Source organism: Musca vetustissima, unplaced genomic scaffold (genome assembly GCF_032173495.1).
Source record: "Musca vetustissima isolate MV318-11 ecotype Yass unplaced genomic scaffold, APGP_CSIRO_Mvet_v1 utg10935, whole genome shotgun sequence".
Classification (NCBI taxonomy): Eukaryota; Metazoa; Arthropoda; class Insecta; order Diptera; family Muscidae; genus Musca; species Musca vetustissima.
Window position 1 is genome coordinate 370392 of NW_026884842.1, and position 24588 is coordinate 394979.

Sequence of the window (24588 nt, forward strand, 5' to 3'; positions counted from 1 at the left end):
CAGCACCTTTAACTCACAGTGACATATTTTCCGGATATTACGAGTATTCAGTACAGCTATTGTCCAGATTCCCTTCACCGTGGGTTGTGTTATGATGTTCGGCTTTCATTTGTGGTCTATAGATCGACTCGAAAATGACACAAAAAATTAAGTTTTCGGTCCACTTCATCCCAATATTATTGTCTGATCATCACCGAAAATTATAGGCGTTGTCCTTGACCATAACTGGAACCTCATGGAACATTTCAAAGCGATCCGCGCTATAGTTCCGATCTCTAGAGTGATAATTGGTTACTAAATAATATACGAATACGGAGATACCTGTAAATATTTAGGTTTAACTCCCACATCCGAGCACATACAACAATATAATTGGTATCAATTTAAAGGTCAACATATCGTCTTGCATATAATATCAACTTCTCAGGTTTATGTCCTTCAGGGGTAAATATATACGCTATAGAATACAACTTTTGTCATTTTTCACACAAAAGTCAAGGTCCATTTGACCCGCTAAATATTGACCGATCATTATCAAAATAGGCATGCTTATTCTTTGACCCGATCCCCTTCTCCATTCAAAATTTGACGATGTTCGGGCCATTATTGCAGCCTCTGGAGTGACCAGAAAAACCGATAAAAATTTAGTATTTGGTCCATTTCATCCCCTAAATATTAACCGATCTTTCCCAAAAACAATAGGGGTCTTCATTGGCCAGAACCCAACCTACATGCAAAATTTTGTGAAGATTGGTCCATAACTGTGGCCTGTATCGTGTTTACAAATTATAATGGACAGACGGACGGACACACATGTCTAGATCGACTCAGCTAGTGGAGATATGACGATCGGTATACTTAAAGGTGGGTCTAGGACCAATATTTCGCGGCGTTACAAACTTTTGGGGCTGCACAAAGCTATAATACCCCGACAACATAGTTTTGTAGGGTATAGAAATAGAGCTTTGAAATGTTACACCCACATAGCTACCACTCCTAGCATATTTGGTATTATACGATTTAGTACAGCCGCCTCATTTCGCTATTTCGAAGATTTTATCCGAATTTTACGCCGAAGGAGTCTTAATGTGATTTCCTAATTTTGGGAGAGCAAAAAAAAATACCTAGCAGAATATTTTCAATATAATTTCACGTCTTGACACATAAATATCCCGCAAGTTTAGGTATCCCAAGTTCTTAGTGTGTAAAAACCCATTCGCAGAAATATTTTCAATATTTAACTGAAAAGATAACAATACATTATCGGTATGTTGAAGCCTCTAGACAGAAGTTCAAATTTCGATTCATAGTTTTTATTATAGGGTTTTCTTTGAATTTAGTAGAGGACAGTGAGTTTTTTGGTCCGCCATAGTATTTGTCATGTTTTATCAATGTATAATTCAAATTCAATTTCTTTAGTGGTTCTTGCTACTTTTATAATACTAATTCTGAAGCATATATGTATTCAAATGTACCAAAGTGTGTATTACAACCCATTCTCATTCATCCACAGAATTGACCTCACACATGAACACTTTCATCCATATACACACACACATACATATCCTTATGAGGATTGTGCAAACTGTTGACTTTTATTGATTTCTCTGAAAAAGGATTTCTTTGGACGTTAGACGATTTATTACACCAACGTTCAGGCTCACATCAACCACACACACAAACACCCCACCACATGTCCAAAGACACCCAAGGGCTACTCACAGCTTTCAAAGGAGAAAAGTAGACTTTCGAACAACATCCAGTGGGTCAAATGTTATGGTTAGGGAGCGATTACATGAATGTCTGGATGTCGTACATGTCCTGGCATTACGGAAGCAGTATTTTAGTGCGCAGTCATTAAAGCAAATTCTGACCATAAATAACACCATCGCCATAGAACTTCCTTCCATTGTGACTACGTTGGCATATCTTTCGTGTCTTAGTCTTAGAGTATTAAACTGTATGTAGCAAAACTTTGCGTTCAAGAAAAATTGCTTGCTTTTATCAAATAAAAGGATTCGGCGAAAGTGTTTTCATATTCAATGTTATTTCCAAAGAAGGCAAATTTTAACAAAAAAATGAAATATACTCTATAGATTTTTTTTTTTTTTGGAATTTGAGTCATAATTTAAAAGTCAACGATAATGATATTGATTTCATTTATTAGTCTACGAAGTTCATAGTCAGAAATCTATAAAACTGCATATATATTCCAATCATATCTGTAGAAAATCAATTCCTATGTAAACTATCTCCAAAGTTCTTAATAATGAGAGGTATTGTTATATGAGGTCTATTCTAAATATAGACCGATAGACCACTGATGTCCAAAATTATCAAATTTCCGCAAAATTTTATTAGAATATGTGTATAAATGCCTCAAAATATCAAGGGTGTAAATAGACCATGAACACCTTTTTTGCGACCTAAAGATAACACACTCAAAGTTATTTGTGTTGAAAATCTCAATGATAGGCGACAAGATGCCGCACAAAAATTGTAATTTACAACAGCTTTTTTGTTGTTGTGAGATTTTACGTTACACATTTTTTGCTTCGATTTTTAACAATATTCAACAAAAGTAAATAAATATGAATGTAATTTGTAGTTGTATTGAATGAAATGCTTTGTTGGTATATTCCAGATTCCCTTCACCGTGGGTTGTATTGTGATGTTCGGCTTTCAATTGTGGCCTAAAGACCGACACAAAATTATTATTATCTGATCATCACCGAAAATTATAGACGTTGTCCTTGACATACCTGGATCATCGTGGAAAATTAAAAGCGATCAGCGCTATATTTCCGCCCTCTATGTGGTAATGGGTTACTAAATAATATATGAATACGTAAGCACCTGTAAATATTTAAGTGTAACTGCCACATGCGAGTACATACGACAATATAATTGGTATCAATTTAAAGGTCAACCAATCGTCTTGGATATACTTTCAACTTCTCGGATGTATATACTTCAGGAGTAAATATATACGTCCAAAAACAGAAATTTTGTCCACCATGAGGTGGACATTCAAAATACCTATAACCGATCAGGTCTTCCAGGAAAAAACACCATACCAAACAACAAACACCCAGATTGGGCTAGTACCATGAACATATATGGGAACTATGCTAAAACTGGTACCGATATTGATAATTTTGATTGCGAGATTTAACACCTAATAAGAATCTCTAATATATACTTGCAGCCAATTCGGTTGAAAAACAGGTCCAACAACCTGAAGGTATCCATTATAATGAGTTATTTTTACTGATTCTTACTATTGAAATTGTTTTTATTTTATTCAGTAATTCTAAAAATATTCTTTTTGTCGTCCGAAATAAGCGTGAAAGTTTTTTATTTATTTATTTGCGTTAATTGATCGATTTTCGGAAAAACAATTTTCAAATGTGATTATTTCTTTAATATATGCAGATTATTTTGGCAAGGATCAAATTGATGCATAATTCATATACTGGTATCCACACAATAATGTGCCGGGATTGTAAACTGGTAAACCCCAAATACACACGGATGTGTGCGTGGATGAGCCAACCATTTTCATGAATCAAATAAACTTCTGATATTATGGAGAATGAAAAAAAGAAGGATACCCATAAAAACATCCATAACATCATCGTTTGTGGTATGGCGAACAATGTTGATGCACATTTTATAACAATGTTTCGAGGGACCCTTGGCATATTTTTGTTTTGTTTTTATTGAAATATTTCAATAATAATTCATATTTTTTTTTATTTTTACACTATGTATGAGTACGGCTGTGTTGTTATTATTCTAGTGTCTGCGTGTGTGTTTGTATTTGCTGAAATAATTATCCTTTTTTGTTATTGTCTCCGTCCTTTATGATGGTGTTGTTTTCCGCCTCATTAATCGCATAAATGCTGCAATTTGCCTCAATTATCATCGCACTCAAAAACATGCAAAATCATTTGCAGCAGAGGCATAAAATCATTTGGCTAACTTGCAACCGCCAACAATGGCCACATTTAGTGCTCGATTCAAATACATGTGACCGACGACCGTATCGTTATGACCTTTAAACGCACAAATAACAAAGACCCAAAAACACAATGTTTATGACATGCATTGATTTATATGACCCCAGAGGCCCGGGATACACCATCATCAGTTGTGCTTTATGCTAATGATGTCAGGGCTAGGTTTTAATTCATTGAACTTGTTAAAGTCGGTGGGAAGTTATGGTAATACGGAATTATTTAATTATGGCTAATTTGTAAAAACCTTTACCAATAGTTTTAACTATTGGAAACCAATAGTTAAAAACTGTTGTAAAAATCAAATGCATTTTATCTGATACTTTTAAAATAAATCACTAATCGTCTATTTTTAGAAAAACTCGAATGCATAACTACGAAATGAAGAACTTAGGAATAATGTATGTTAAAAATGTGAAAGCAGGGGTTTTTGAAAGACATTTTGGTATAGTATGCCTATTAGATGAGACAATTAATGCGGTGTGTGGCAGTAGTTTTATGCGATATGTTATATACCACTTTATTTTATAGTATCCCTATTAAGAATTTGAATTTTGAGTTTTGAGCAATGAAGTTTTAAATAAACCAAATATAACGACGGATCTATCATTGCATATGTATAAAGTTCAACAATATATATAAATTATATGTATAAAGTTCAAAAATATATAAATTACATGTATGCTCGTGATCGCTAAACTCTAAAACTACTGCACCGATTTGGACCAAATTGTATGTACATGTTCTATGGGGTGTGAGGAGTGTTTCTGTGTAGTTTGAAGTTCACCCGACAGGTGGCGCAATATTTAGTTTTTTTTTCACCATAATTTAAGAACTACTTCGCCGATTTTGACCAAACTTTACGTATATGCTTTATGGGGCGTGAGTAATGTTTTTGTGTTTAATTTTAAGTTCGTCCGACAGATGGCGCGATATATAGCTTAAAAGCACACAATAATGGTGAGCCAATTTTTTACATTATAAACCCAACACATGGCATATATCCCACACGATATCTGAATCATTGGCTGAGACTTGAACGTATTCTAAATATGAAATAAAACCAGTTTAATTTGCGAAAAATGCAAATACATATACATAGGATATACCAAAATGACCATTACAAATACTTCAACTATTTAGCTAGCTATGGAAGGTTTTATTGAACATTTTATTATATTCGAGAAGTATATATAGAAATCGGAATCCTACATGGAGACAATTGCGCATTAGATGCTCTAGGTGTCTAACTTATATGTGCTTTTATGGTTCCTCAAATATATTTTTCATGATGTGAAAAATGTTTCCATTCGATTGACTCAGATTATCCTTCACCACACTGTGGTACAGGGTATTATGTCTTTGTGCATATTTTTGTAACAGGCAAAAGGAATCGAGGAAGACCCATGGTTCCTTTTGAGAATATGCATAGAATGACTTTTAGGGTCGATTTTAGCATCCGTCCGTCCGTCTGTTGATGTTAAATTGCAAACAAAGTACAGGACGCATTTATAATACGATTTGGATGAAATTTGGTACAGCTCATTTATTTGACCCGGTTTCGCCCAATTTTAGATAAATGGTGCACCAAAGTCCCTGAAAATCTTTCGATTTACATGAATTTTGGCAAGCTTACTGAATTAAGTCGAGAATGATGTGTGCTAAGTTTCGTGAAAATCGGTTCAGATTTAGATAGCTTACGCAAATATTTCCGTCCGACTTTATGTTAATGCACCAATGTACCTATATATGCTTCGATTTGCACGAAATTGGGACTAGTATAGTGAATTGACATAGAATGATGTGTACGAAGTTTCGTGCAAATCGGTTCAGATTTAGATATAGCTCCCATATAACTTTTCGTCCGATTTTATGTTAACGGGGCACCAAAGCCCCTATATATCTTTCGATTTTTACGATTTTTGGCATATCGTAGTGAAAAAAGGCATGAATGATGTGTGCTAAGTTTTGAAAATCAGTTAAGATTGACATATACCTCTTATATATACTTTCGTCCGATTTTATGTAAATGGTGTAAGTTCGATCAATTAATAAACTGAAATACAAAATATATTGACATAATTTAGCAATGTTACTTAATATTGCAATATTAATTAATATACAGGAGTATCAGTAAATGGAGTTTTACCGTCATGAGGAAAATATTTTGCATATTTCCTATATTGATGAAATTCTTATAAGGCAAAACAACGTTTGCCGGGTCTGCTAGTCTAAATATAATTGAATAAATACACACGTTATGTCCAATCCAAATCGTTAGCTTTGCAAAGATCTGACATCACTTCGTTTACCCAATCATAAACTGCTAACATTAATCTACTATTTACGACAAGTCAGACGAAGTAAATATCCCGTTTAGTTTTCACAAATCTTGAAATCTTTGGTGTTAAACATAACTCCATAATGTCGAGAACAAATTTCATAGTTGTATCATGGTTCACGTGCGAGAAATGCTTTCAAGAGGTTTGGCAAGGACGTGACACAGTAACACAACATTAACGACCTTAAACACACTCACACACACATGCATAAGTTCAAAGCACATATTTTGGAGTATACTCTCATTTTAGAACAAATACTTAGACATTGTGTAATACAATGAGAGGTCACACACGAATCGTAAAGTAAAATGAATATGACCTCGTTCTAAACATGTGTTATAAATTCGAAACGTCATCAACTTCGACAACAAAATCCATCTACCGAAAATCAAGTAGGCGTTTAAAATTTTGTTATCCTTTTTGAGAGGGTGCACACATAGGCATACGTATAAACACAATGATTTAACAATGATGAGATGCGATGTAAATATGTTTGGCTTTTATCGATTACTTTGGTAAGTATTGCCAAAAGTTGTGTATATTTTAATATGCAAGGACATTCATGAATCAGAGGTTCACCCCTTTATAATTGGGGAATTGCTAGAAATGTTAATGGAAGGGACTTGAAATACCTAAAGTCACTCGAGACTCTTGTGTGGGGACCAGGGATGGTCCGTGTGACCAATTTTGAGGTTTTCGACTGTCAAAAAGGAGTAAACGTCGAAAACGTTATATACCTGTATAAAATGTAACAAATGTAGTAAATGTCATTTAGTTCAATATTATCACCATATAGAGATATTTTCAAGAAAATATATATTATTTCTACATATATCTGGATATCCCTTACTAGAAGTGATAACAAATTCTAAACTTTATTGAGAAGAAAATTTTGAAATTTTATATGGATTTGAGTAAACTATACATAATTTACAAATTGATTAATGGAAATAGCTATTTTGTCAAAAACCTAATTGTTTCCGACGTTTCTGACGTATGTATTATACGTCATAAATGTATGTATTTTACGTCATAGTTTCTGACGGATCATCTCTGGTGGGGACAACACCAATATAGGAACCAAATTGTAAATTTTCTGCCAACAATAATACGGAATGCTAGCAGGAGGTTGGAGATTGGGTCCAAAACTTTCAAAAAAACCGAAAAAAGGGTTACAGCGTATTTAAGTATTTAAGTATTTTTGTACATTAAATCTAAATGCAAAAAATAACTATGATGTGCAAATTGTTGAATAAAAATCGAATAAAGACCCAACAATAAAAAAGAATAAAATAATGTCCAAATAAATTGAGGGAGCATTTGGACAATAAATGAAAAAAGGTTATCTACTCTGGAAATTGCAATAGAACATAAACTGAGTCAATCAGTGGTTATAAGACTACAAAAACACATTGTTCCATTGTTCCCAAGTCTGAAGCTGCATGGTAGATCCTCCAAATGAAACGAGTAAAAAAACAAAACAGCAAGTTCGGGTAATGTGGTGGAGCGTATATCAAATTTGTCATTCTGTTTGCATCATCTCGGAATATTCACCGGAGATTCCACACAAAGTACGTATATTCTTGATCAGAATAAAATTCTATGTCAATTTGTCCATCTGTCGTCTGTTTAAATCACGATAGAGACCAAATATTTAAGATGGAGCTCTGAAATTTTGCATAGTCATTTTGGTGTTTTGGTATTCTGTGTTCTTATTATATAGAACATTTCCGTTGTAAAAAATATTAACATTTACCCAAGCTTCGGGGTCCCCAATCTCGGTTTCAAAAAATTTAATTTTGTATTTTGATTTAATTGGAACCTACATTAATTTAACACTAACTAAAATCGGTCAAAATGACCTCATTCTGAAAGAATTTTTATTATGTAAAGAAAATTTTTTTAACTAATTTTTTAATATTTTTTACTTTATTTACAATCATACAAAACGTTGTTATTATTTGTTTTCGGTGGCAGGGCTCTCGAGTTTCCCCTTTTAAAAAATAAGAGCGCGGACAAAATGTTCGAAAAAGAGGAAGTCTTTACTCTAAGAGTGAAATCGACTGGAAATATAACATTTACATTTGTAATTTTAAAAAGCTGTGGTCATATAAGAAATTTACTTTATACAATAATACAATTGTAATATTTGTCAAAATACCGCTTTGCAAATATATAGCAATGTGAATACGGGGAATGAAAGAGGGGAGGAAGCAGCTACTATGATTAATAAACGTAGTTCTATGTGGTACAAAAAGTCACCAAATTTTAAAAAGCTGTGTCATAATATACATAATTGTTTTTGTACATGAAATTGAAAAACGGCCAAAATGACTGCCTTCGGCAATCTAGTGTTAAGAATGCAAATTATATTCAATAACTATTAATATTAAAAATTCAGTAATTAATGAAAAACACTGACAACTGCAAAACTACCTCAAAGCAACAACAATACAATCTACAAACCACCCATACTCTCTTCCGATATTTATGACTACTGCTTTTGCAATAAACATTTGTTGCAACAAACATTTATGTTGCTGGTGGTACTCTGCACGGAATGCATGTTGTGACCACGTTCCACCACGAATGCATTTGATGTTATTTTATTATCTAATTTTCATGCTTTGCTCCTTTCATTGCTCCAACATCCCTTGCATTCAATTCCAATGTTGGGTTGTCCACCTCTTAACGGCTCAACACTCTTCAGTGGCTTGTATTGGTTGCAACGATAACAGGTTGTTCCTTTGTGCACTAGACTGGAAACGAGTCCCGTAAATATCATATGGAATGGTCATACACCTATGGATATCCTTTAAAGAAATGTTTTAGGGAAGCCAAATCACAAACTATTATGTTTATAGGGCTATGTAAAGCAGCAACAAAAATAATGTAAGACATTATAGATAATAATATGGACGCATCCACAGAAACTATTTAGTTCTACTTTTCCATGCGAACGTAATATGAATAGTAATTTATATATAAAGAATTGGATATTTCCAATTTAGAAATCGATAGGCAAAGACTCCACTAAAATTTTCTCATTCAAAATTGTTCTCAATCAACTGCACATGATGGAATTTCATGAGGCTCGCATAAAGTTTTATATTTGAGACGACATCCCTACCGCTGAGCACAACATTTGTCGAGTGAATGTTATTTGTTGGAATTTGTCACGTTATTTTACAATGGTATTTAGTAGGCGATAGAATACAAAATTTGCCATACATTACACCCAGTCTATTGTTCGCCGTTTAGCTATGAATTCCGTGGAATAGCACTGCAGCCCACAATGTACAATGCTGATTACCTAACCATATGGTGGCCTTACCAATGACAATGTACAAACTGCGGTTAGATATGGCTTGGATGTGTTTACCTTCTTTTTTATTTTTAATAATAATAGAAAACATAAAATAGCGTTTAACTAATATTAACTTAGTGTGGTCAGTGGTCCTGACAATGGCGGTTACATAAATTCAACAGAATGTTGTCATGCAGAGAGGAAATGTCAAGAGCTGAGAATCACATTACGCTTGTGGGATATTTTAACGGCGCAATAATGAATTGAAAGCAGTTTAAATATTTCAATTGGCGTTAATATGAACATTTAAACACATATGGGACCACCTGTATCATAACCAAAATCATTATGTTTTTATTAACTAATTATCAGTTTGAACGCTGTACGATAAACTAGAGATCAGCATTCAGGAGGTGGAAAATGTTTATTGAAAGTTTTACAAAGTACCTGTATATAATATAATTGATATATAAGTATATATATATATATATATTTGAAGCCACCCCTTCCCGCAGTTTCGATCGGATATAATATTCTCCAAAGTAAATGCAGTAAGGAACGTGTCAATGTTGAACGGGACTTCGGGGGGAGATGGCACCTTTGAACATTTTTCAAAATTTCTCAAAATGTTTCATTTCATAATTGTTGGTTTCTTATAAATTTTAGCTAATAGGTACATATGTAACCTTTACAATGAATATACATATGACATACTTTAAGATTGATATAAATATTTTATTACTGTTTTAATGGACAAAGTCAAAATGTTAAATAAATTATTCATACTTATCAGTATTGTATTTATTTTATTAAAAATTTATTTTGTTTATTAAAAAAAGGTATAAAAGCAAGAATTGATATGGTGAAAAATACCCTTAATTTCGTAGTTTTATTAGCCCATTTGAAATTTTGAGAAATCGCAGCCAAAAGTTAGAACCTCCGTTTTACTGGAGTTTACTGGGCATGTTCCAAGGTGCCCCACATGTGGCATTAAAAGCTTTATATCTTTGCTTCTTCATTCAAAACAAATGAGGTATTTTTTTTAAATTAAGGGGACCCCCCCCCATTCTCGGGGTCAAAATTTTTGTTGATATAATTCGAATCTACACTGATTAAAGAATGTCTCTACAAAATTTCAAGTGAAAATCTCAAGAACTGTTGAAGATATATCCGATTTAGTGTGTCAGCATCAAGTGACGGCTAAAGGGTTTCTCAAACTTTAAACGCGTTTTTCTCTAAACATTTTTTGCGAATGGCGGGCACGATAACTCAAAAACTAATAATCCAATCGGTTCCAAATTTTGCATCGAACTAGGATAAAGCCAATCGGTGAAGATCTTCCTTATTTTTTAATTTGGTTTTTGGTCAAAAATCGGCGATTTTCCAAATATATTTTTTCAAAGGTCCACCATTTTGTTAATTTTAGAGCGAAGTCAATAATCCTAGTTCATACGAGAGCCAGACATGTACTCTTTCTAACACCGTTGGAATTTTCGGATTCCGATGTTCCAGTGAGGAGTTATCATGCCCGCCATCAAAAATAAGGACTTTTCTTTAATTACAAAAAAACAACAACAAAACAATAACAAAAATTTTTTGTAAATTATTTTTCTTCTTTTTTAAACCTTCAATTATATATGTGCAAAGTTACAAACCTTAACAAGCATTGGTATTGATTTACCAGCCCATTGAAAATCTTAAAAAATTCAAATCGAGAATGGGGGGGAGTTCCCTTAATGGGAATTTTCAATTTTCTTTTGAAATTTAAAAAAAAAATTGCGAACACATTCGTGATTTTTGGTACATAGGTTATATGCTCACAAACGTTATAGTGGTTTTAAATCTTGTATTTCAAATAATTCGCGAATCTCTTCACAAATAGTTAAACGCATTTCATTTCAAGTATAACGTAAGTAAATTTTATACCCTTCACCACGCCATGGTACAGGGTATTATGTATGTCTTTGTGCATATGTTTGTAATTGGCAAAAGGAATCGAGATAGACCCATGGTCCCTTTTGAGGATATGCATAGAATCACTTTCTGAGTCGATTTACGCATGTCCGTCTGTCCGTCCGTCCGTCTGTCCGTCCGCCGTCTGTCCGTCCATGTATTTTTTTAACAAAGTCGCATTTATGATCCGATTTGGATGAAATTTGGTACAGTTCACTTATTTGGCCCAAGGACGAACCCTATTGAAATTGGAGAAAATCGATTCAGATTTAGATATAACTCCCATATATATTTTCGTCCGGTTTTTTGGTGAATGATACACCAAACTCCCAATATTTGTCCGATTTGGACAAAATTTTGCACAAAGTACTGAATCATATTCAGATTGATGTCCGCGAAGTTTTTTTTTTAAATCGGTTCAGATTTAGATATAGCTCCCATATATAGTTTCGTCCGATTTTTTGTGAATGATTTATATGATGATTATATATATATATATAAATGGAGCCAAAACAATGTATACTAACTCATCAGTTGAGAACGGCTAGACCGATTTGACTCTAAATTTCTTTCAGTTGTCGGTAATTACAGTGGGAAGGTTTTTATGAAAGAACATTTTGAGAAAAATCCGCGAAAATCTTGCAAAAATAATTTTAAGGAACGGCTGGACCGATTTGACTTAAAGTTTCTGTTAGTAGTCTGTAATTGAAGGGGAAATGTTTTAATGAAAGAACAATTTAAGAAAAATCCGCGAAAATTTTGCAAAATATATTTTGAAAGATATTAGCATTTCCACACGTTTTATATCGAACCTTTACGATTTCGTCTCTTCGTAGTTCTTTTTGGACATATTATGGGCGAAAATTGGCAGCGAATAATATCTTTTAGTAATCTATAATAGAGCGGAAACCACTAAATTTCTATGCCCAATCTAAAATTTTTCGAATTATATACTGATTTCAATATAAAAATCAAAAGGACAGTTGGACATGAACAAAATGATATTGTAATTAAGAATCCTTCAAAACGGGACAAATAAGATAATGTAAAAACGTTGGAGCATTAAAAAACAAGATCTTCAATTGACGAAAACATTTGAAGGAATAAGTTCTACCAAATTATAAACTGTAATGCGCGTGGGCCTGCTTTTTATTGACATAAACTTAGTGGCAAATGTTTTTTACCAACCTTATATTGATACAATATTGTTGAATATAGTGATTATAATGTGATTATAAAAAAAATGGTGTATGCAACGGTTACTCAATTAGGACCATGTGTTTATATAGCTCCCATACATAATTTGACTCGATTTCATACAAATGGTACACCAAAGAATCTAAGTCTCTCCGTTTGACATGCAATTTTTCATTGATTTCAGAATGGTATGTGTATGGGGTTTTTCAATTGGTTCAAATATTTATCCAGATAGCATATTTAATTTCGCCCGATTTCATCTCAATGGTCCTCCAAAGATTCTATGTCCGTTCTATCTACAGGATATTGTAGATATTAGCATGTCTTGAGTGTACCCAAAGTATTGAAGGGTATCATATATCCTTCACCACTTTGACAGTTGACGCGGTGGCTAGAAAACCTATTTAATAATTATTCCATTGGAATCGCGAATGTGACAACATAATCTATTTTGGATAAAATTCGCATATTATTCGCGTATCGCTGCATATCAGAGCATATTTTTTCGGGGATGTAAAATCAGTTACAGATGTAAAACCAGCTCCAAAAAAAGCAATTATATACGCGAAATTTTCAAAACACTATCTTACAAAAATTCCGTCCCGATAAGAGATAACAAATAATAATAAATCATTATTATTTGTTATCTCTTTTATAAAGATTTTGAATAGAACACTTCAATTTATAGGAATGTATTTATATAATACGGAATATTTTAATGTTTCTTGAGTTATGAGGTTCCGAACCTCACCTTCAAGGAATTTACAAGTTTTTTGAATATTTTTATATAGACATGAAATCGAAATCCGTTTGTTTACACGTCCTTTTCAACCCACTCCCCCAGACCATAACCGTTGTGTAGTAATTAGTTATTACAGATTTTCAGAAAATTAAATACCTCCTAAAAAGCAGTTTTCTATGTAAAGATTTAATTTCTCAGACCTTTTTGCAGAAAATGTTAAACATTGGGTTTTTAGATAATGAAATGTCTTTAATATTTTCTACATTATTTTTCAATCGCTGCTCGTTCTAGCCCCAATTTGGTCAACTTGTCAAAATTTGTTATGTTCATCAAATGGGACGAAATTATATAATATATGAATGTTTATGAGTTATGCATTTTTTACAAAAATTTATGAACCGCCAGACCAATGGTATAAAAATATGGATTCTCAAAATATTAGAAAAATTATCACAACATATAGCTACATTTGTTCGAATTTTCTCATGAAATGTTTTTCTAACAAGAATAAAATTAATATCGTTTTCAAATTTAATAATTTCATTTAGAAGTAAAAGGGTTGTATGAATTTAAAATGTGTACAGAAATTATTAAAATAAAAAAAACTTTAATAAAATGCCAACGAATTTTATTAATATTTTATTTCATCGTGGCATCTATATACTCAATAATTAAATTGTCATTATTAAATAATTGATATTAATTCTATTCAATTAATTAATTGATATATCAACAGAAATGCGATTTGGCTAGTCGACTACTAATTTCAGCTATATTTCCTTACAAGGGTCACATTTAAAAAAAAAAATTAACACAATTAAATATTTCAAAGGCATCGTTGAGATTCACAGTTTTCAGAATTATAGTCAAGGGTCGTTTTTCGTATACAATGCTTTTTTCATAATCTTATAGTATGCGTATAAACGAAGGTCGATTGCCATATAGAAATATAATTTAATACTGTCACCTTTAATTTCTTTTTAAGGTGATAGAAAACGTTTCAGACAACTATTGTGGAATTTAGTATTGCCGGATGAATCAAAACTAAAAATCTTTGAATTTTTTCGTAAATTTGGACAGACGCTAATGCCAGTAATTATTTTTCAAAAAGACTTCTTCTTTTTCGCATGTGAATAGACTCAATTGAAATCAGACAACCTATTCATATAGATAATCCGGTTAATATTACACTGAAAATGACTTAAAAATAAAATACAGTTCATCTTTTCAAGTTCCGTGAAATTATTGTCATGATATGACTATGTGTATTTTCCCCCATTACATTCTTTAATATGCATGACAATAACCAACTACTGACCACAACGATTTTCCAACATTGACAAATTAAAAGAGTTAAAGGTTATGTCAAAATGTTTCAAGTTTAACACTTAAACTCACATATGTACATATACTTATGGATAGTTTGACTTATGTACGTGCTTACATACATTATAAATGAGAAGCAGTATGCTTATAGGCCTACTTAAATTGTGGCAATACCCGTTCATACACACATCCACCCTCACACACATTCTAAGTAATATCAATTTAACCATTTTCGTATTACTATCATATTTCCGTACACAAGACATTAGAAAGCGCACATCCGTTCACAAACTGTCAATTAATTTTAATAATTACTATGATGTGGTTCACGGTGGTGGCGGTGGTGGTGGTCTAATGACTTTTACATTATTTAAAATTGTATGTCTAGGACTTACCTATCAAATTAGAATTTGTTAAATTTCCAAAAACTAAACGAAAACACTTTGGAGGATGGGCTCTTTTTAAATATTCATTAACGACTGACTATTTGCTGTTGAGTATACGCACCGCTGCACCATCGCTGAGGCTTCAACGAACGTATCAGCACATAAAAAGGATTGATTTGTGGAACATTGCTTCCATTCGGTGACTGCATCGAATATCAGTAACGTTAAGTGATGGCGCTGGATTTCCTCAAGTACACTTATCCTTTGAATAAACAGTATTTCCTGATTCCCCGCTTCACCCTACGTATCCTCGGCTTCTATCCGGAAACCGATTGGAACTTTTGGGTAAAATCGTGGGCTTTTTTCAACATTTCCATTCTTGCCTATGGCTGTTATGCCGAACTATTCTATGGCATACACTATTTGTCCATTGACATTGTCATGGCCTTGGATGCTTTGTGCCCGGTCGCTTCGAGCATCATGTCCTTCATTAAGATTTTTTTCATTTGGTGGTATCGTGAAGAGTACAAACAACTCATCGAAGAAGTCAGGCGTTTAACGGATGCCCAAAACACTCAGAGGAAACAGAAAATGAAACGTTGGTATTTTACAATTACAACACGACTAAACGCTTTGGTGTTATTTTTTGGATTCTGCTGCAGCACATCGTACAGCATACGTCCGATACTGACCAATATCCTATTGTACATGAATGGAAAAGATATTGTCTACGAAACACCATTTAAAATGATGTAAGTGTGATATTGTAAATGTTTCGAATAATAGCAAGAAAGGGGATCATTTTTAGATCATTATAACGTTTTCTTTTTATTTAGTTATGATGTGAAGTCATGCTGTAAGTTTGTGTGACCTCAAGGGTTTTGTTATATCTCCACAGTTAAGAGGTCCATTATAACCCGAACTTTACGAAGTCTTTATAGTTTTTTGGCATGGAAATTCCTGCATATTTGGTACGAAATCCAGGTTATTTCATTACGACCGATTGTGAAGAAAGTGCTAAAAATAGATCAGACGTTTTTAATATTTTGAAGTTTATATAGGACAGTAATTTATAAAAATGGGACCAAATTCTCACTTAATGTTGAAAATAACCAGTGAGGGGGTCTTTATCCAGAACGACACTCCGTTTATATCAGTAAAAACTATTGTAAAAATTGTATGCCATTCATTTGTACTAAAGTTTCAACATCAGTTGTTCCATATCTGTGTCTTATAAATAACAATAACCATGGATGAATTGATTAAATGAAATAAATTTATTGCAGACCAGAGTTGGTCCGTGTGACGAATTTTTATGTTTTCGACTGTCGAAAACGTCATATAAAACGTAATAAATGTAGTAATAGTTATTTATTCCAATATTACCACAATTTACAGTTATTTTCAAGAATATATATTATTTTTACATATATATGACTATTACTTACTAGAACTGAATACAAATCTAAACTTTTTTGAGAAGAACATTTTGAAATTTGATATGGATTTGAGTAAAACATACGTAATTCACAAACTGATTAATGGAAAAAGGTTTTTTTGTCAAAAACCTAATGGTTTTGGGTGGGTTTCCGGAGTTTCTAACGTATGTATTTCTTTTACGTCACTGTTTCTGACGGACCATCTCTGATGTAGACAGACAAGCATGTCTGCCCAGATCAACTTCTTGTGTACATTTTTGTGGTAATTCGAAACTGTAGTAGCATCCTTGAACTTATATATTAAAAAATTTCGGCTAATCCGTACAAAATGTTTATTAAAATACTAGCGGACCCGGCAAACGTTGTCTTGCCTTAGCAATATTCTTAGGGAATAATTTTTGGTGCTTTAGGATTCGGATTAAATTAAATTCTTTCATAATATGTTATACGACTTCCACATGACGGTAGACCAATGCTAAGTAAGCTGTCTACACCTTACCTTACCTATACCGTATGGCGAAGTGTATTTTAAATTTGTCATTCCCTTTGCAATACTGTATATGTATATATTATCGATGAGAATAATATTTAAAAAAGAGATTTGATTGATTGTTTGGTAAGGAATTGGGAGGTTCCTTCTTACTAAAAAATATTAATATTGACCCAAGTTTCAGCGTAACCTCACATATAACGGTACCCCAATATTCGGCATTTTGGGTTGTAGGTCACGTTTTTTAACAGAATCTTCTGTATTTTGGTACTTTGAGTTTGCATTGTGTAGCAAATCTCCATACCAAAAAGAGCGACATCGACCCACATTTTATTGTATACCACATATAACGGTAGTCCCTATTATTTCGTAATTTGGGGTGTTTGGCTAATTCGGCTATAATTTAATATTTTGAATTCTCATATGGTAGCAAATCTTCTTACCTACATTTATATGGATTTATTATATTATATTGGTTCAATTTTTAAGATATCCCCCATATAACAGTACTCCCATTTGTGTTTGGGAGTTTAGGCACGTTTTAATCCAATATGATGTAATTTGATACATTGAGTTGTCATTTGGGTAACAAACCTCCTTACCAAAAGTTATCGTAATTGACATGTAAAATATGTATATATTGGCAAAACATATGCAGACAGAATTTTATTCTAATCAAGAGATGATGCAACCTGAACGCAGAATACCCAATGCATAGGCATAATATCAAATGTGAATGATATACCAAAACCTACGTACAAAACATTTATTATGACATAGAGGCTCATGATGATGTGACAATTAAATTACAAACACGCCAACATGTCAAATACCGATATACTGAGGTCATCCAATAAAAACATATTTAATATTAGGCTACCGTTATCAGAAAGACTTATAAACAAATTTGAGAAAACATTTCATTAAACCAGTATCATGTAATATTCTCTTGATGTCTAACAGATGTGTGATTTTATTGTACGGAAATTTTAGAACGAAAAAAAACATTTGGAGGATCGTTAATGGCACCGGTATATTCTTCACATTAGATATTACGCCTATTATGCATTTTTATTTCTGTTTTATAGTTAGTTGATCTCATTCGAGTTTAATAGCCGAATTTTGCAATGAAAAGTTATGTAAGGTAATTCAAAATGACTTCTTATATTAGTTTTCTTTGTGATTCATATTTCCCATGACATAGCAACACTTCAGGTAATTAAAGCGACAACATGAATTTGTCCGAAAATTTACTTGAATTCTATAGAAAACGCGTACGTACAATGATCGCGTGTACATTCAATGACATTTCATTTTTTCCGTATTCTCACATAAAATATTTTCAATACAATGTCAATCGAATTGAAAAAAAATATTTTTTTTTTGAAAATTTACAATAATTGACAAATGAAGGCTTAAAAGATTGATACCAAGGTAGATGTATTAGGTAGTCGCATCGACCCAGTCGATTGTAACATTGAATGTCAAAACAAATTGTTATAATTTTTAATTCGCCTTAAAAAATTAATTAATTTTTGTAACCAAAATATCTAAAAATGAACAGAAGTTTTATATGAGGGCTACACCAAAACTGGAAAGAATTTCGTGAAAGGTGTTTTAATTTACAAGAAATGATTCAACCAATCAGAACAAAATGTTTGTATACTCTACACATCTATGTTAACAGTATGGATTGCCTCAAGAGTTTGTAGATGTACGACTCATTTCTTGTAGTTTGTCCAGTAACATGCCCAAGCTACAAGAAATGAGGCTGAACGAAAGGGCTGTGACAAATGGAATATACACTCCACTTTATGATGGAGGGAGTAAACATTTGAAAATTGACACTATATGGAACATCTCCACATGAACATGAACTATGAACATGAACTATATATATGGTATATGAACTAAGGATTTTGATTCATCACCATTTGTAACATCTTTGAGCTTTATGCGGCCTTATAGCGATCGGCCCGATATTGGAGTGTAAATACCACCTCTGTGTACATACATTAATACAATTGCAGTCTTTAATCTATATCTTTCAGAACATACAATTCAAAGTTAGCGATTTTTCAAATAAAATCTATTTGACGCCCTAAATATTGAACGATTATTGTGAAAACAGTTATATTAATTCGTAGGCCAGATCCCCATCTCCGTAATTTCCTGGGTTTGGGTCATAATTGTGGTCTCTAAACATAAACCGGACACTACCAAAACCAATAGAAGTAGACTTATGCCAGAACCGTATATACATACAATATTTCCAGAATTCATCAAGGGAAATTATTGAAAGATGCCGACACATACTGAATCGTTAATTCAAAATAGTGTTGATGTTGTGTTTTCAGAAGATAATTTTTTCAATCAAATTATAATGGACAGACGGACATATGTTAAACGATATACAAAAATTTGAGTCTACGAGTAGTGCAGCTACAAACTCTTGAGGCAACACATAGTTTTAACATAGATGTGTAGGGTATTAAAACATTTTGTTCTGATTGGTTGAATCAAATTTGCCTAAATTTTGAAATGTCAAGGCGAATTGAATTTTATTTGCCTTGTTTACAAATTTTGACATATTATGTTCTCAAAAAAGTTGCTTTGTTGTAGTAATTCGCCGATGCGACTACCTAATATATGTGCATTGATTGATACGCTACCAATTTTCGCCCAAACTATCTCCTAATAAAATAGCGTGATACTAGATGCGTGGGAATGCTAATATGCTTCATAATTTTTTGCAAATTTTTCGCGATTTTCGTTAGATTCTAGTCTACTTCGCGAAATAGCTCTGTTCTTAGCCTGTTGTATTTTAATTCAATATTTTCGTTTCTTGCCTGCTAGTTTTGTCAAAAAAAGGATTTTGCAAAACCAATATTTTGCAATTTTTTTATTGCTAAACCTTCCGGTTAACAATGCGAATACAAAACAACAGGAATTATTAAAATCCGATGAACCGTTCTCTAGTTTTTAGCAGACAACGCACATCATTTCATTTTTATATACATATGTATGTATGTATATAAGAGATTAGGGATTTGTCTTGCCTTGCTCTCTAAATAATGTTATTCCATTGATTTTTAATAGATTTCCTGACTCCCTGCTCTCTATGCCTCTATATCCGTTGACATTTCTTTTGGTTCACTGGCACGGCTACATAACTGTTCTTGGATTTGTCGCAGGAGATGGTATGTTTTTGGGCTTTTGTTTCTACTTTTCGACTCTGCTAAAAGCCTTGCAGCAGGATTTGGTGGATGTTTTGACGATAACTGATGGTAAGTATTCGAACACGACATGTCTTAGCATACGGTTTGAATTCATTTTCAAACCAAAGTGGCTGTAAATGGAAATTCCGAGTTTTTGGAGGTCGAAACACATTTTTGAACAAAATTTTAGTATAGGTCCATGTTTTGATACAGACACAACGTAACGTTATCATGACATTTTTGTTATTTTTCACAACAGAAAGGAAAGTAATTTAGCATTCTGTTGTTGAAAAACATCTTTGCTGAAAATATTAAATTTAATTCTATGTTTCGCAGAAAATTGTGAGTATAGGTACATGTTTTGACATAGCGCCAATGTAAAAGTTTCGTCTATTTTAGGTGCTTTAATGAACAAAAATGGATTATCCAACAGATCTGGCTGTAATTTGTCATACCGTGATTTTGTTGAGTACAACACTTTTAGCATGTTCTGAAATAGCATTATATACAGGCCAAGTCTATTTTGGGCATATTGATGACTCCAGCATCATTTTACAAAAAATGATTCTAAGTATACAATACAATAGGTATTTAGAAACTATGGGCATGACGGTACATACAAATACACAATGACATTGTAACCTGTACCACAATGCTATAAGGGGTAAAAACACGGCTATAATCAGATCGGACATTTTAGGTCAAATATAGAATTTCATGGTAATAAATATTCCGTTTTGCAATAAAGATTTTAAGTTTTTATGAAATTAAAGAAAAAAAAAACAATATCGGGTTCCCCTAGCAATTGAATGGCTGATAAAATAATATTTTATTATATTTCATAAAATCTAAGATCACTGCTTGTATATTCCCTTTCCATAAACTTTGCTTCTTTATTAAGAATATTATTTAACACATTTTCAGATCATGATACTAAAAATCATCCCAGACGATCGGAATCTCAGATTTGTTCATCTTTAGCAAATATAATTAGTCGTCATAATGAAATCGCCGACCTAACAATAAAGCTTTCTAAGATTATGGTGGAAATCACTCTCTGTCATTTTATTACATCCAGTGTGATTATTGGAACCAGTGTTATTGACTTACTTCTAGTGAGTATTCGAATGCAACACATTTCGATAATGTGACACATATATACGCCTATACATACATACATAAAATGTCTTCTCTATAGTTTGCAGGTGGTTACGGTTCCATTGTTTACATTGTGTACACCTGCGCTGTCTTATCGGAAATATTTCTATACTGTCTTGGCGGGACGGCTGTAATTGAAAGTGTAAGTAATTTTGCGGATTTCATATTTGACGAATCAACCAACTAATTTCCTACTTCCCTAGAGCCAAGAATTGGCAGTGAAAGCGTACACAAGCAATTGGTATGGCCACAGTGTTAAAATTCAGAAAATGGTTCTGCTCATTATTGTTCGATCTCAAAGACACTTTGTTGTTAAGGTACCGTTTTTTATGCCATCTCTACCCGCATTGACAGCAGTAAGTATGAATCTATCATTCAATGCAATATTGTTGTTTGATTTGTGTTTTGAAATTTCAGATTCTAAGATTTACCGGATCAGTGGTTGCTCTGGCAAAATCAGTTATATAATTCACCAAAGTGTTTGGATAACATTATTAGCACCTTAGAATCGAATTAGAATGGTTAATACATTGTTATATTATTTGCACATAAAATTATATTTATTAAAAAAAACATAAAGTAGACCTGCACATCCAATATATTTGTTTTAATTATATAAGATAATGAACCTCACCAATGCCACATTAGCCGCCAAAGGATTATTAACAAAAATCGATTTAAAAATACTAAATTTAAACATTATTCCTTAAAATGTTAGTGTTTCATTGTAAACATTTTTGTGTCCGCATTCCAAAAAAATGTCAAATTGAACACTAAATTATGATACGCTAAATTACAAACAACACGCGCACGTAAAGCTTCATTTACACGATTGAAGGTTTCTTCAAAATGCTTCAAACTCGCGTACACAGGTAAATTTCTTCAAAGTTTATTGATCTAAATTTATTGAACAAAACTTTTGAAGATTTTATTGATGCCGTGTAAATAGGCATCAAAATCGCATCTGGCAATATTGATGACTAGAAATATTTTGACAACATGTTCATTCTGTTGATCAATACATATCATATGTTTTTATTTACACATTTTTGTTGCGGCAAGTGACAATGAAAATTAATCACTTACGAATTAAATTATAATTAATAAATTAATATGAGATGGTGAGAGAACGTCAGACTTGCATAGCTGTCCCCAGTCGCTAAAAATTTCAATGTTACTGTCAGGCGTTCTCCGGGGCATATAGATTCCCTAATATTAGTATTGGTCTTTTCTATTAATGGGGTGACTATTTCAAGCAAAAAATCAAAATCGTCGAGTAAAGTTTTTGTATAGTTCGGGATCATTCCGTTTTAATCGCTCCCTAAAAGAAACATGCACACCATTACCTTTCAAAAGAAAAGGCCGAAACCAATGTTGCTTTTGGTTTCTTCTTTTTTTCCATTGTTATCAGCTTCTTCTTCCTCCAATATTAACAAATGCTGATGATCATGTCGTCGTTCATAGTTATTAATACTAAACTATTTTTCAAAATAATCAAAAGAGCTGTTCAAAGTCAATATTTTCAATATAAAAAATTACCAATAGTGTAAATTAGCTTCAAAACATTTTGATCAAAAATTTTGAAATATATTGAAAGAATATTTTGATAAAATTTTTGAAACGTGTAAATAGGACTTAAAAATACATTTTCAAAATTTTGATAAAACTTCAAAATGCCTTCAATAGTGTAAATGTAGCTTAACCCTTTGAGCCCCGATTTTTTTCCGTAATTATAGAACAATTTTCTGTTCCCAGATTTAATGCAACTATCCTAGATAGGATATGGACAAAATTTGACATCGCTACATACTTGCATTCGGGAGATACAGTACATTCTTTCTGAAAAATAAAAGGCCAATATCAAGAAAACCAAATGCAAAATCGACGAAAAAATAATTTTAAATTATTCTCAATATTCTGTTTTACAAGAATCAAAAATAATTCTGATGACAGAATTCGTACATTTCGAATACGAAGCGATTTAAATAATTTGAACTGTATGCAAAAATTAGTACTGTACACATTTTTGCCCTCTTCTCTGTACTAAAAAGCTCATAACTTTACCAAAAATTTGAATTTTTTAGATTTTTCTCGTGATATGTGTCGTCCATAATCTGGTCTTGACATAGGGAATCCAAAGAATGCATATCTACTAACTGTATAATAAATATAAGCTCTAAAACATTTTGTTGCCTGTGGGCAACATTGGGCCACAGAGGGTTAAAGGAAAAATCAGTGGAAACCGCATGAGGTGGTACACAACATTGAAAGCACATTCGAATAAAAAATGCATCCTTTAGCTGTATTCATTGTTATCAATGGGGCTTTTAATAATGTCGACGCTGAAACACTTATCAAATCCTTAGAGATATTTCAAGTTGACCAGACAATCATAGCCTGGGTCAGCCACATGCTGAGGAATAGATGGATTCACTGTTGCCTAGAAGTCATAAGTATATCCAGACATGACGGAGATATGTCTCTTCACTAGAATGACAAAAATCAAAAAAAGTGATAAACATATCAAATAAATTTAAATATTTGGGAGTCATGGAAAGGTCACATATAGCAACGAGTAGACAAATGGTAATCCTAAGATGATACATTGACAGTGCATTGTCACAGCAATGGACAAACATTCTGCCTAGGTATATGAACATATCTCTTTATGCATAATAGGTTCACGTGCAAAAAAATTATCACGGCATATCTCCGAACTTTATCCTATGGCGAAATTTTCCTTCCGCTGTTTTCATATACTCACTAAAGTGACTCCAAAAGGATTTTTCCCAAGACTATGACCACGATTTTGGTTCACAGTGTTATCGATTGAATTCAGTATTTCGAAAAGAATTTTCCTAGAGAATCGATATACTGTATATTAAAAGGAACTAGAATTATTAATATCGAACAAAAATTAACAAAATTTGCTGTTGCCGTCACTTGATGCTAATATTCCAGAGTTATTGATTCCACTTGAAATTTTAAAGGGGCATTCTTGATTTATCATT

General features: G+C 32.7%; 1 protein-coding gene across 1 annotated transcript; it reads left to right on the plus strand.

Annotated features, from left to right (window-relative positions):
- Positions 1-15503: 15503 nt before the first annotated feature.
- LOC133331901 (odorant receptor 24a) lies at positions 15504-22045 on the plus strand. Its single transcript, XM_061540291.1, has 6 exons — positions 15504-16024; positions 20301-20488; positions 21344-21538; positions 21625-21719; positions 21781-21933; positions 21995-22045. Exons 1-6 carry the CDS (start codon positions 15504-15506, stop codon positions 22043-22045), a joined length of 1203 nt encoding a protein of 400 aa, XP_061396275.1.
- The last annotated feature ends 2543 nt before the right edge of the window (positions 22046-24588 follow it).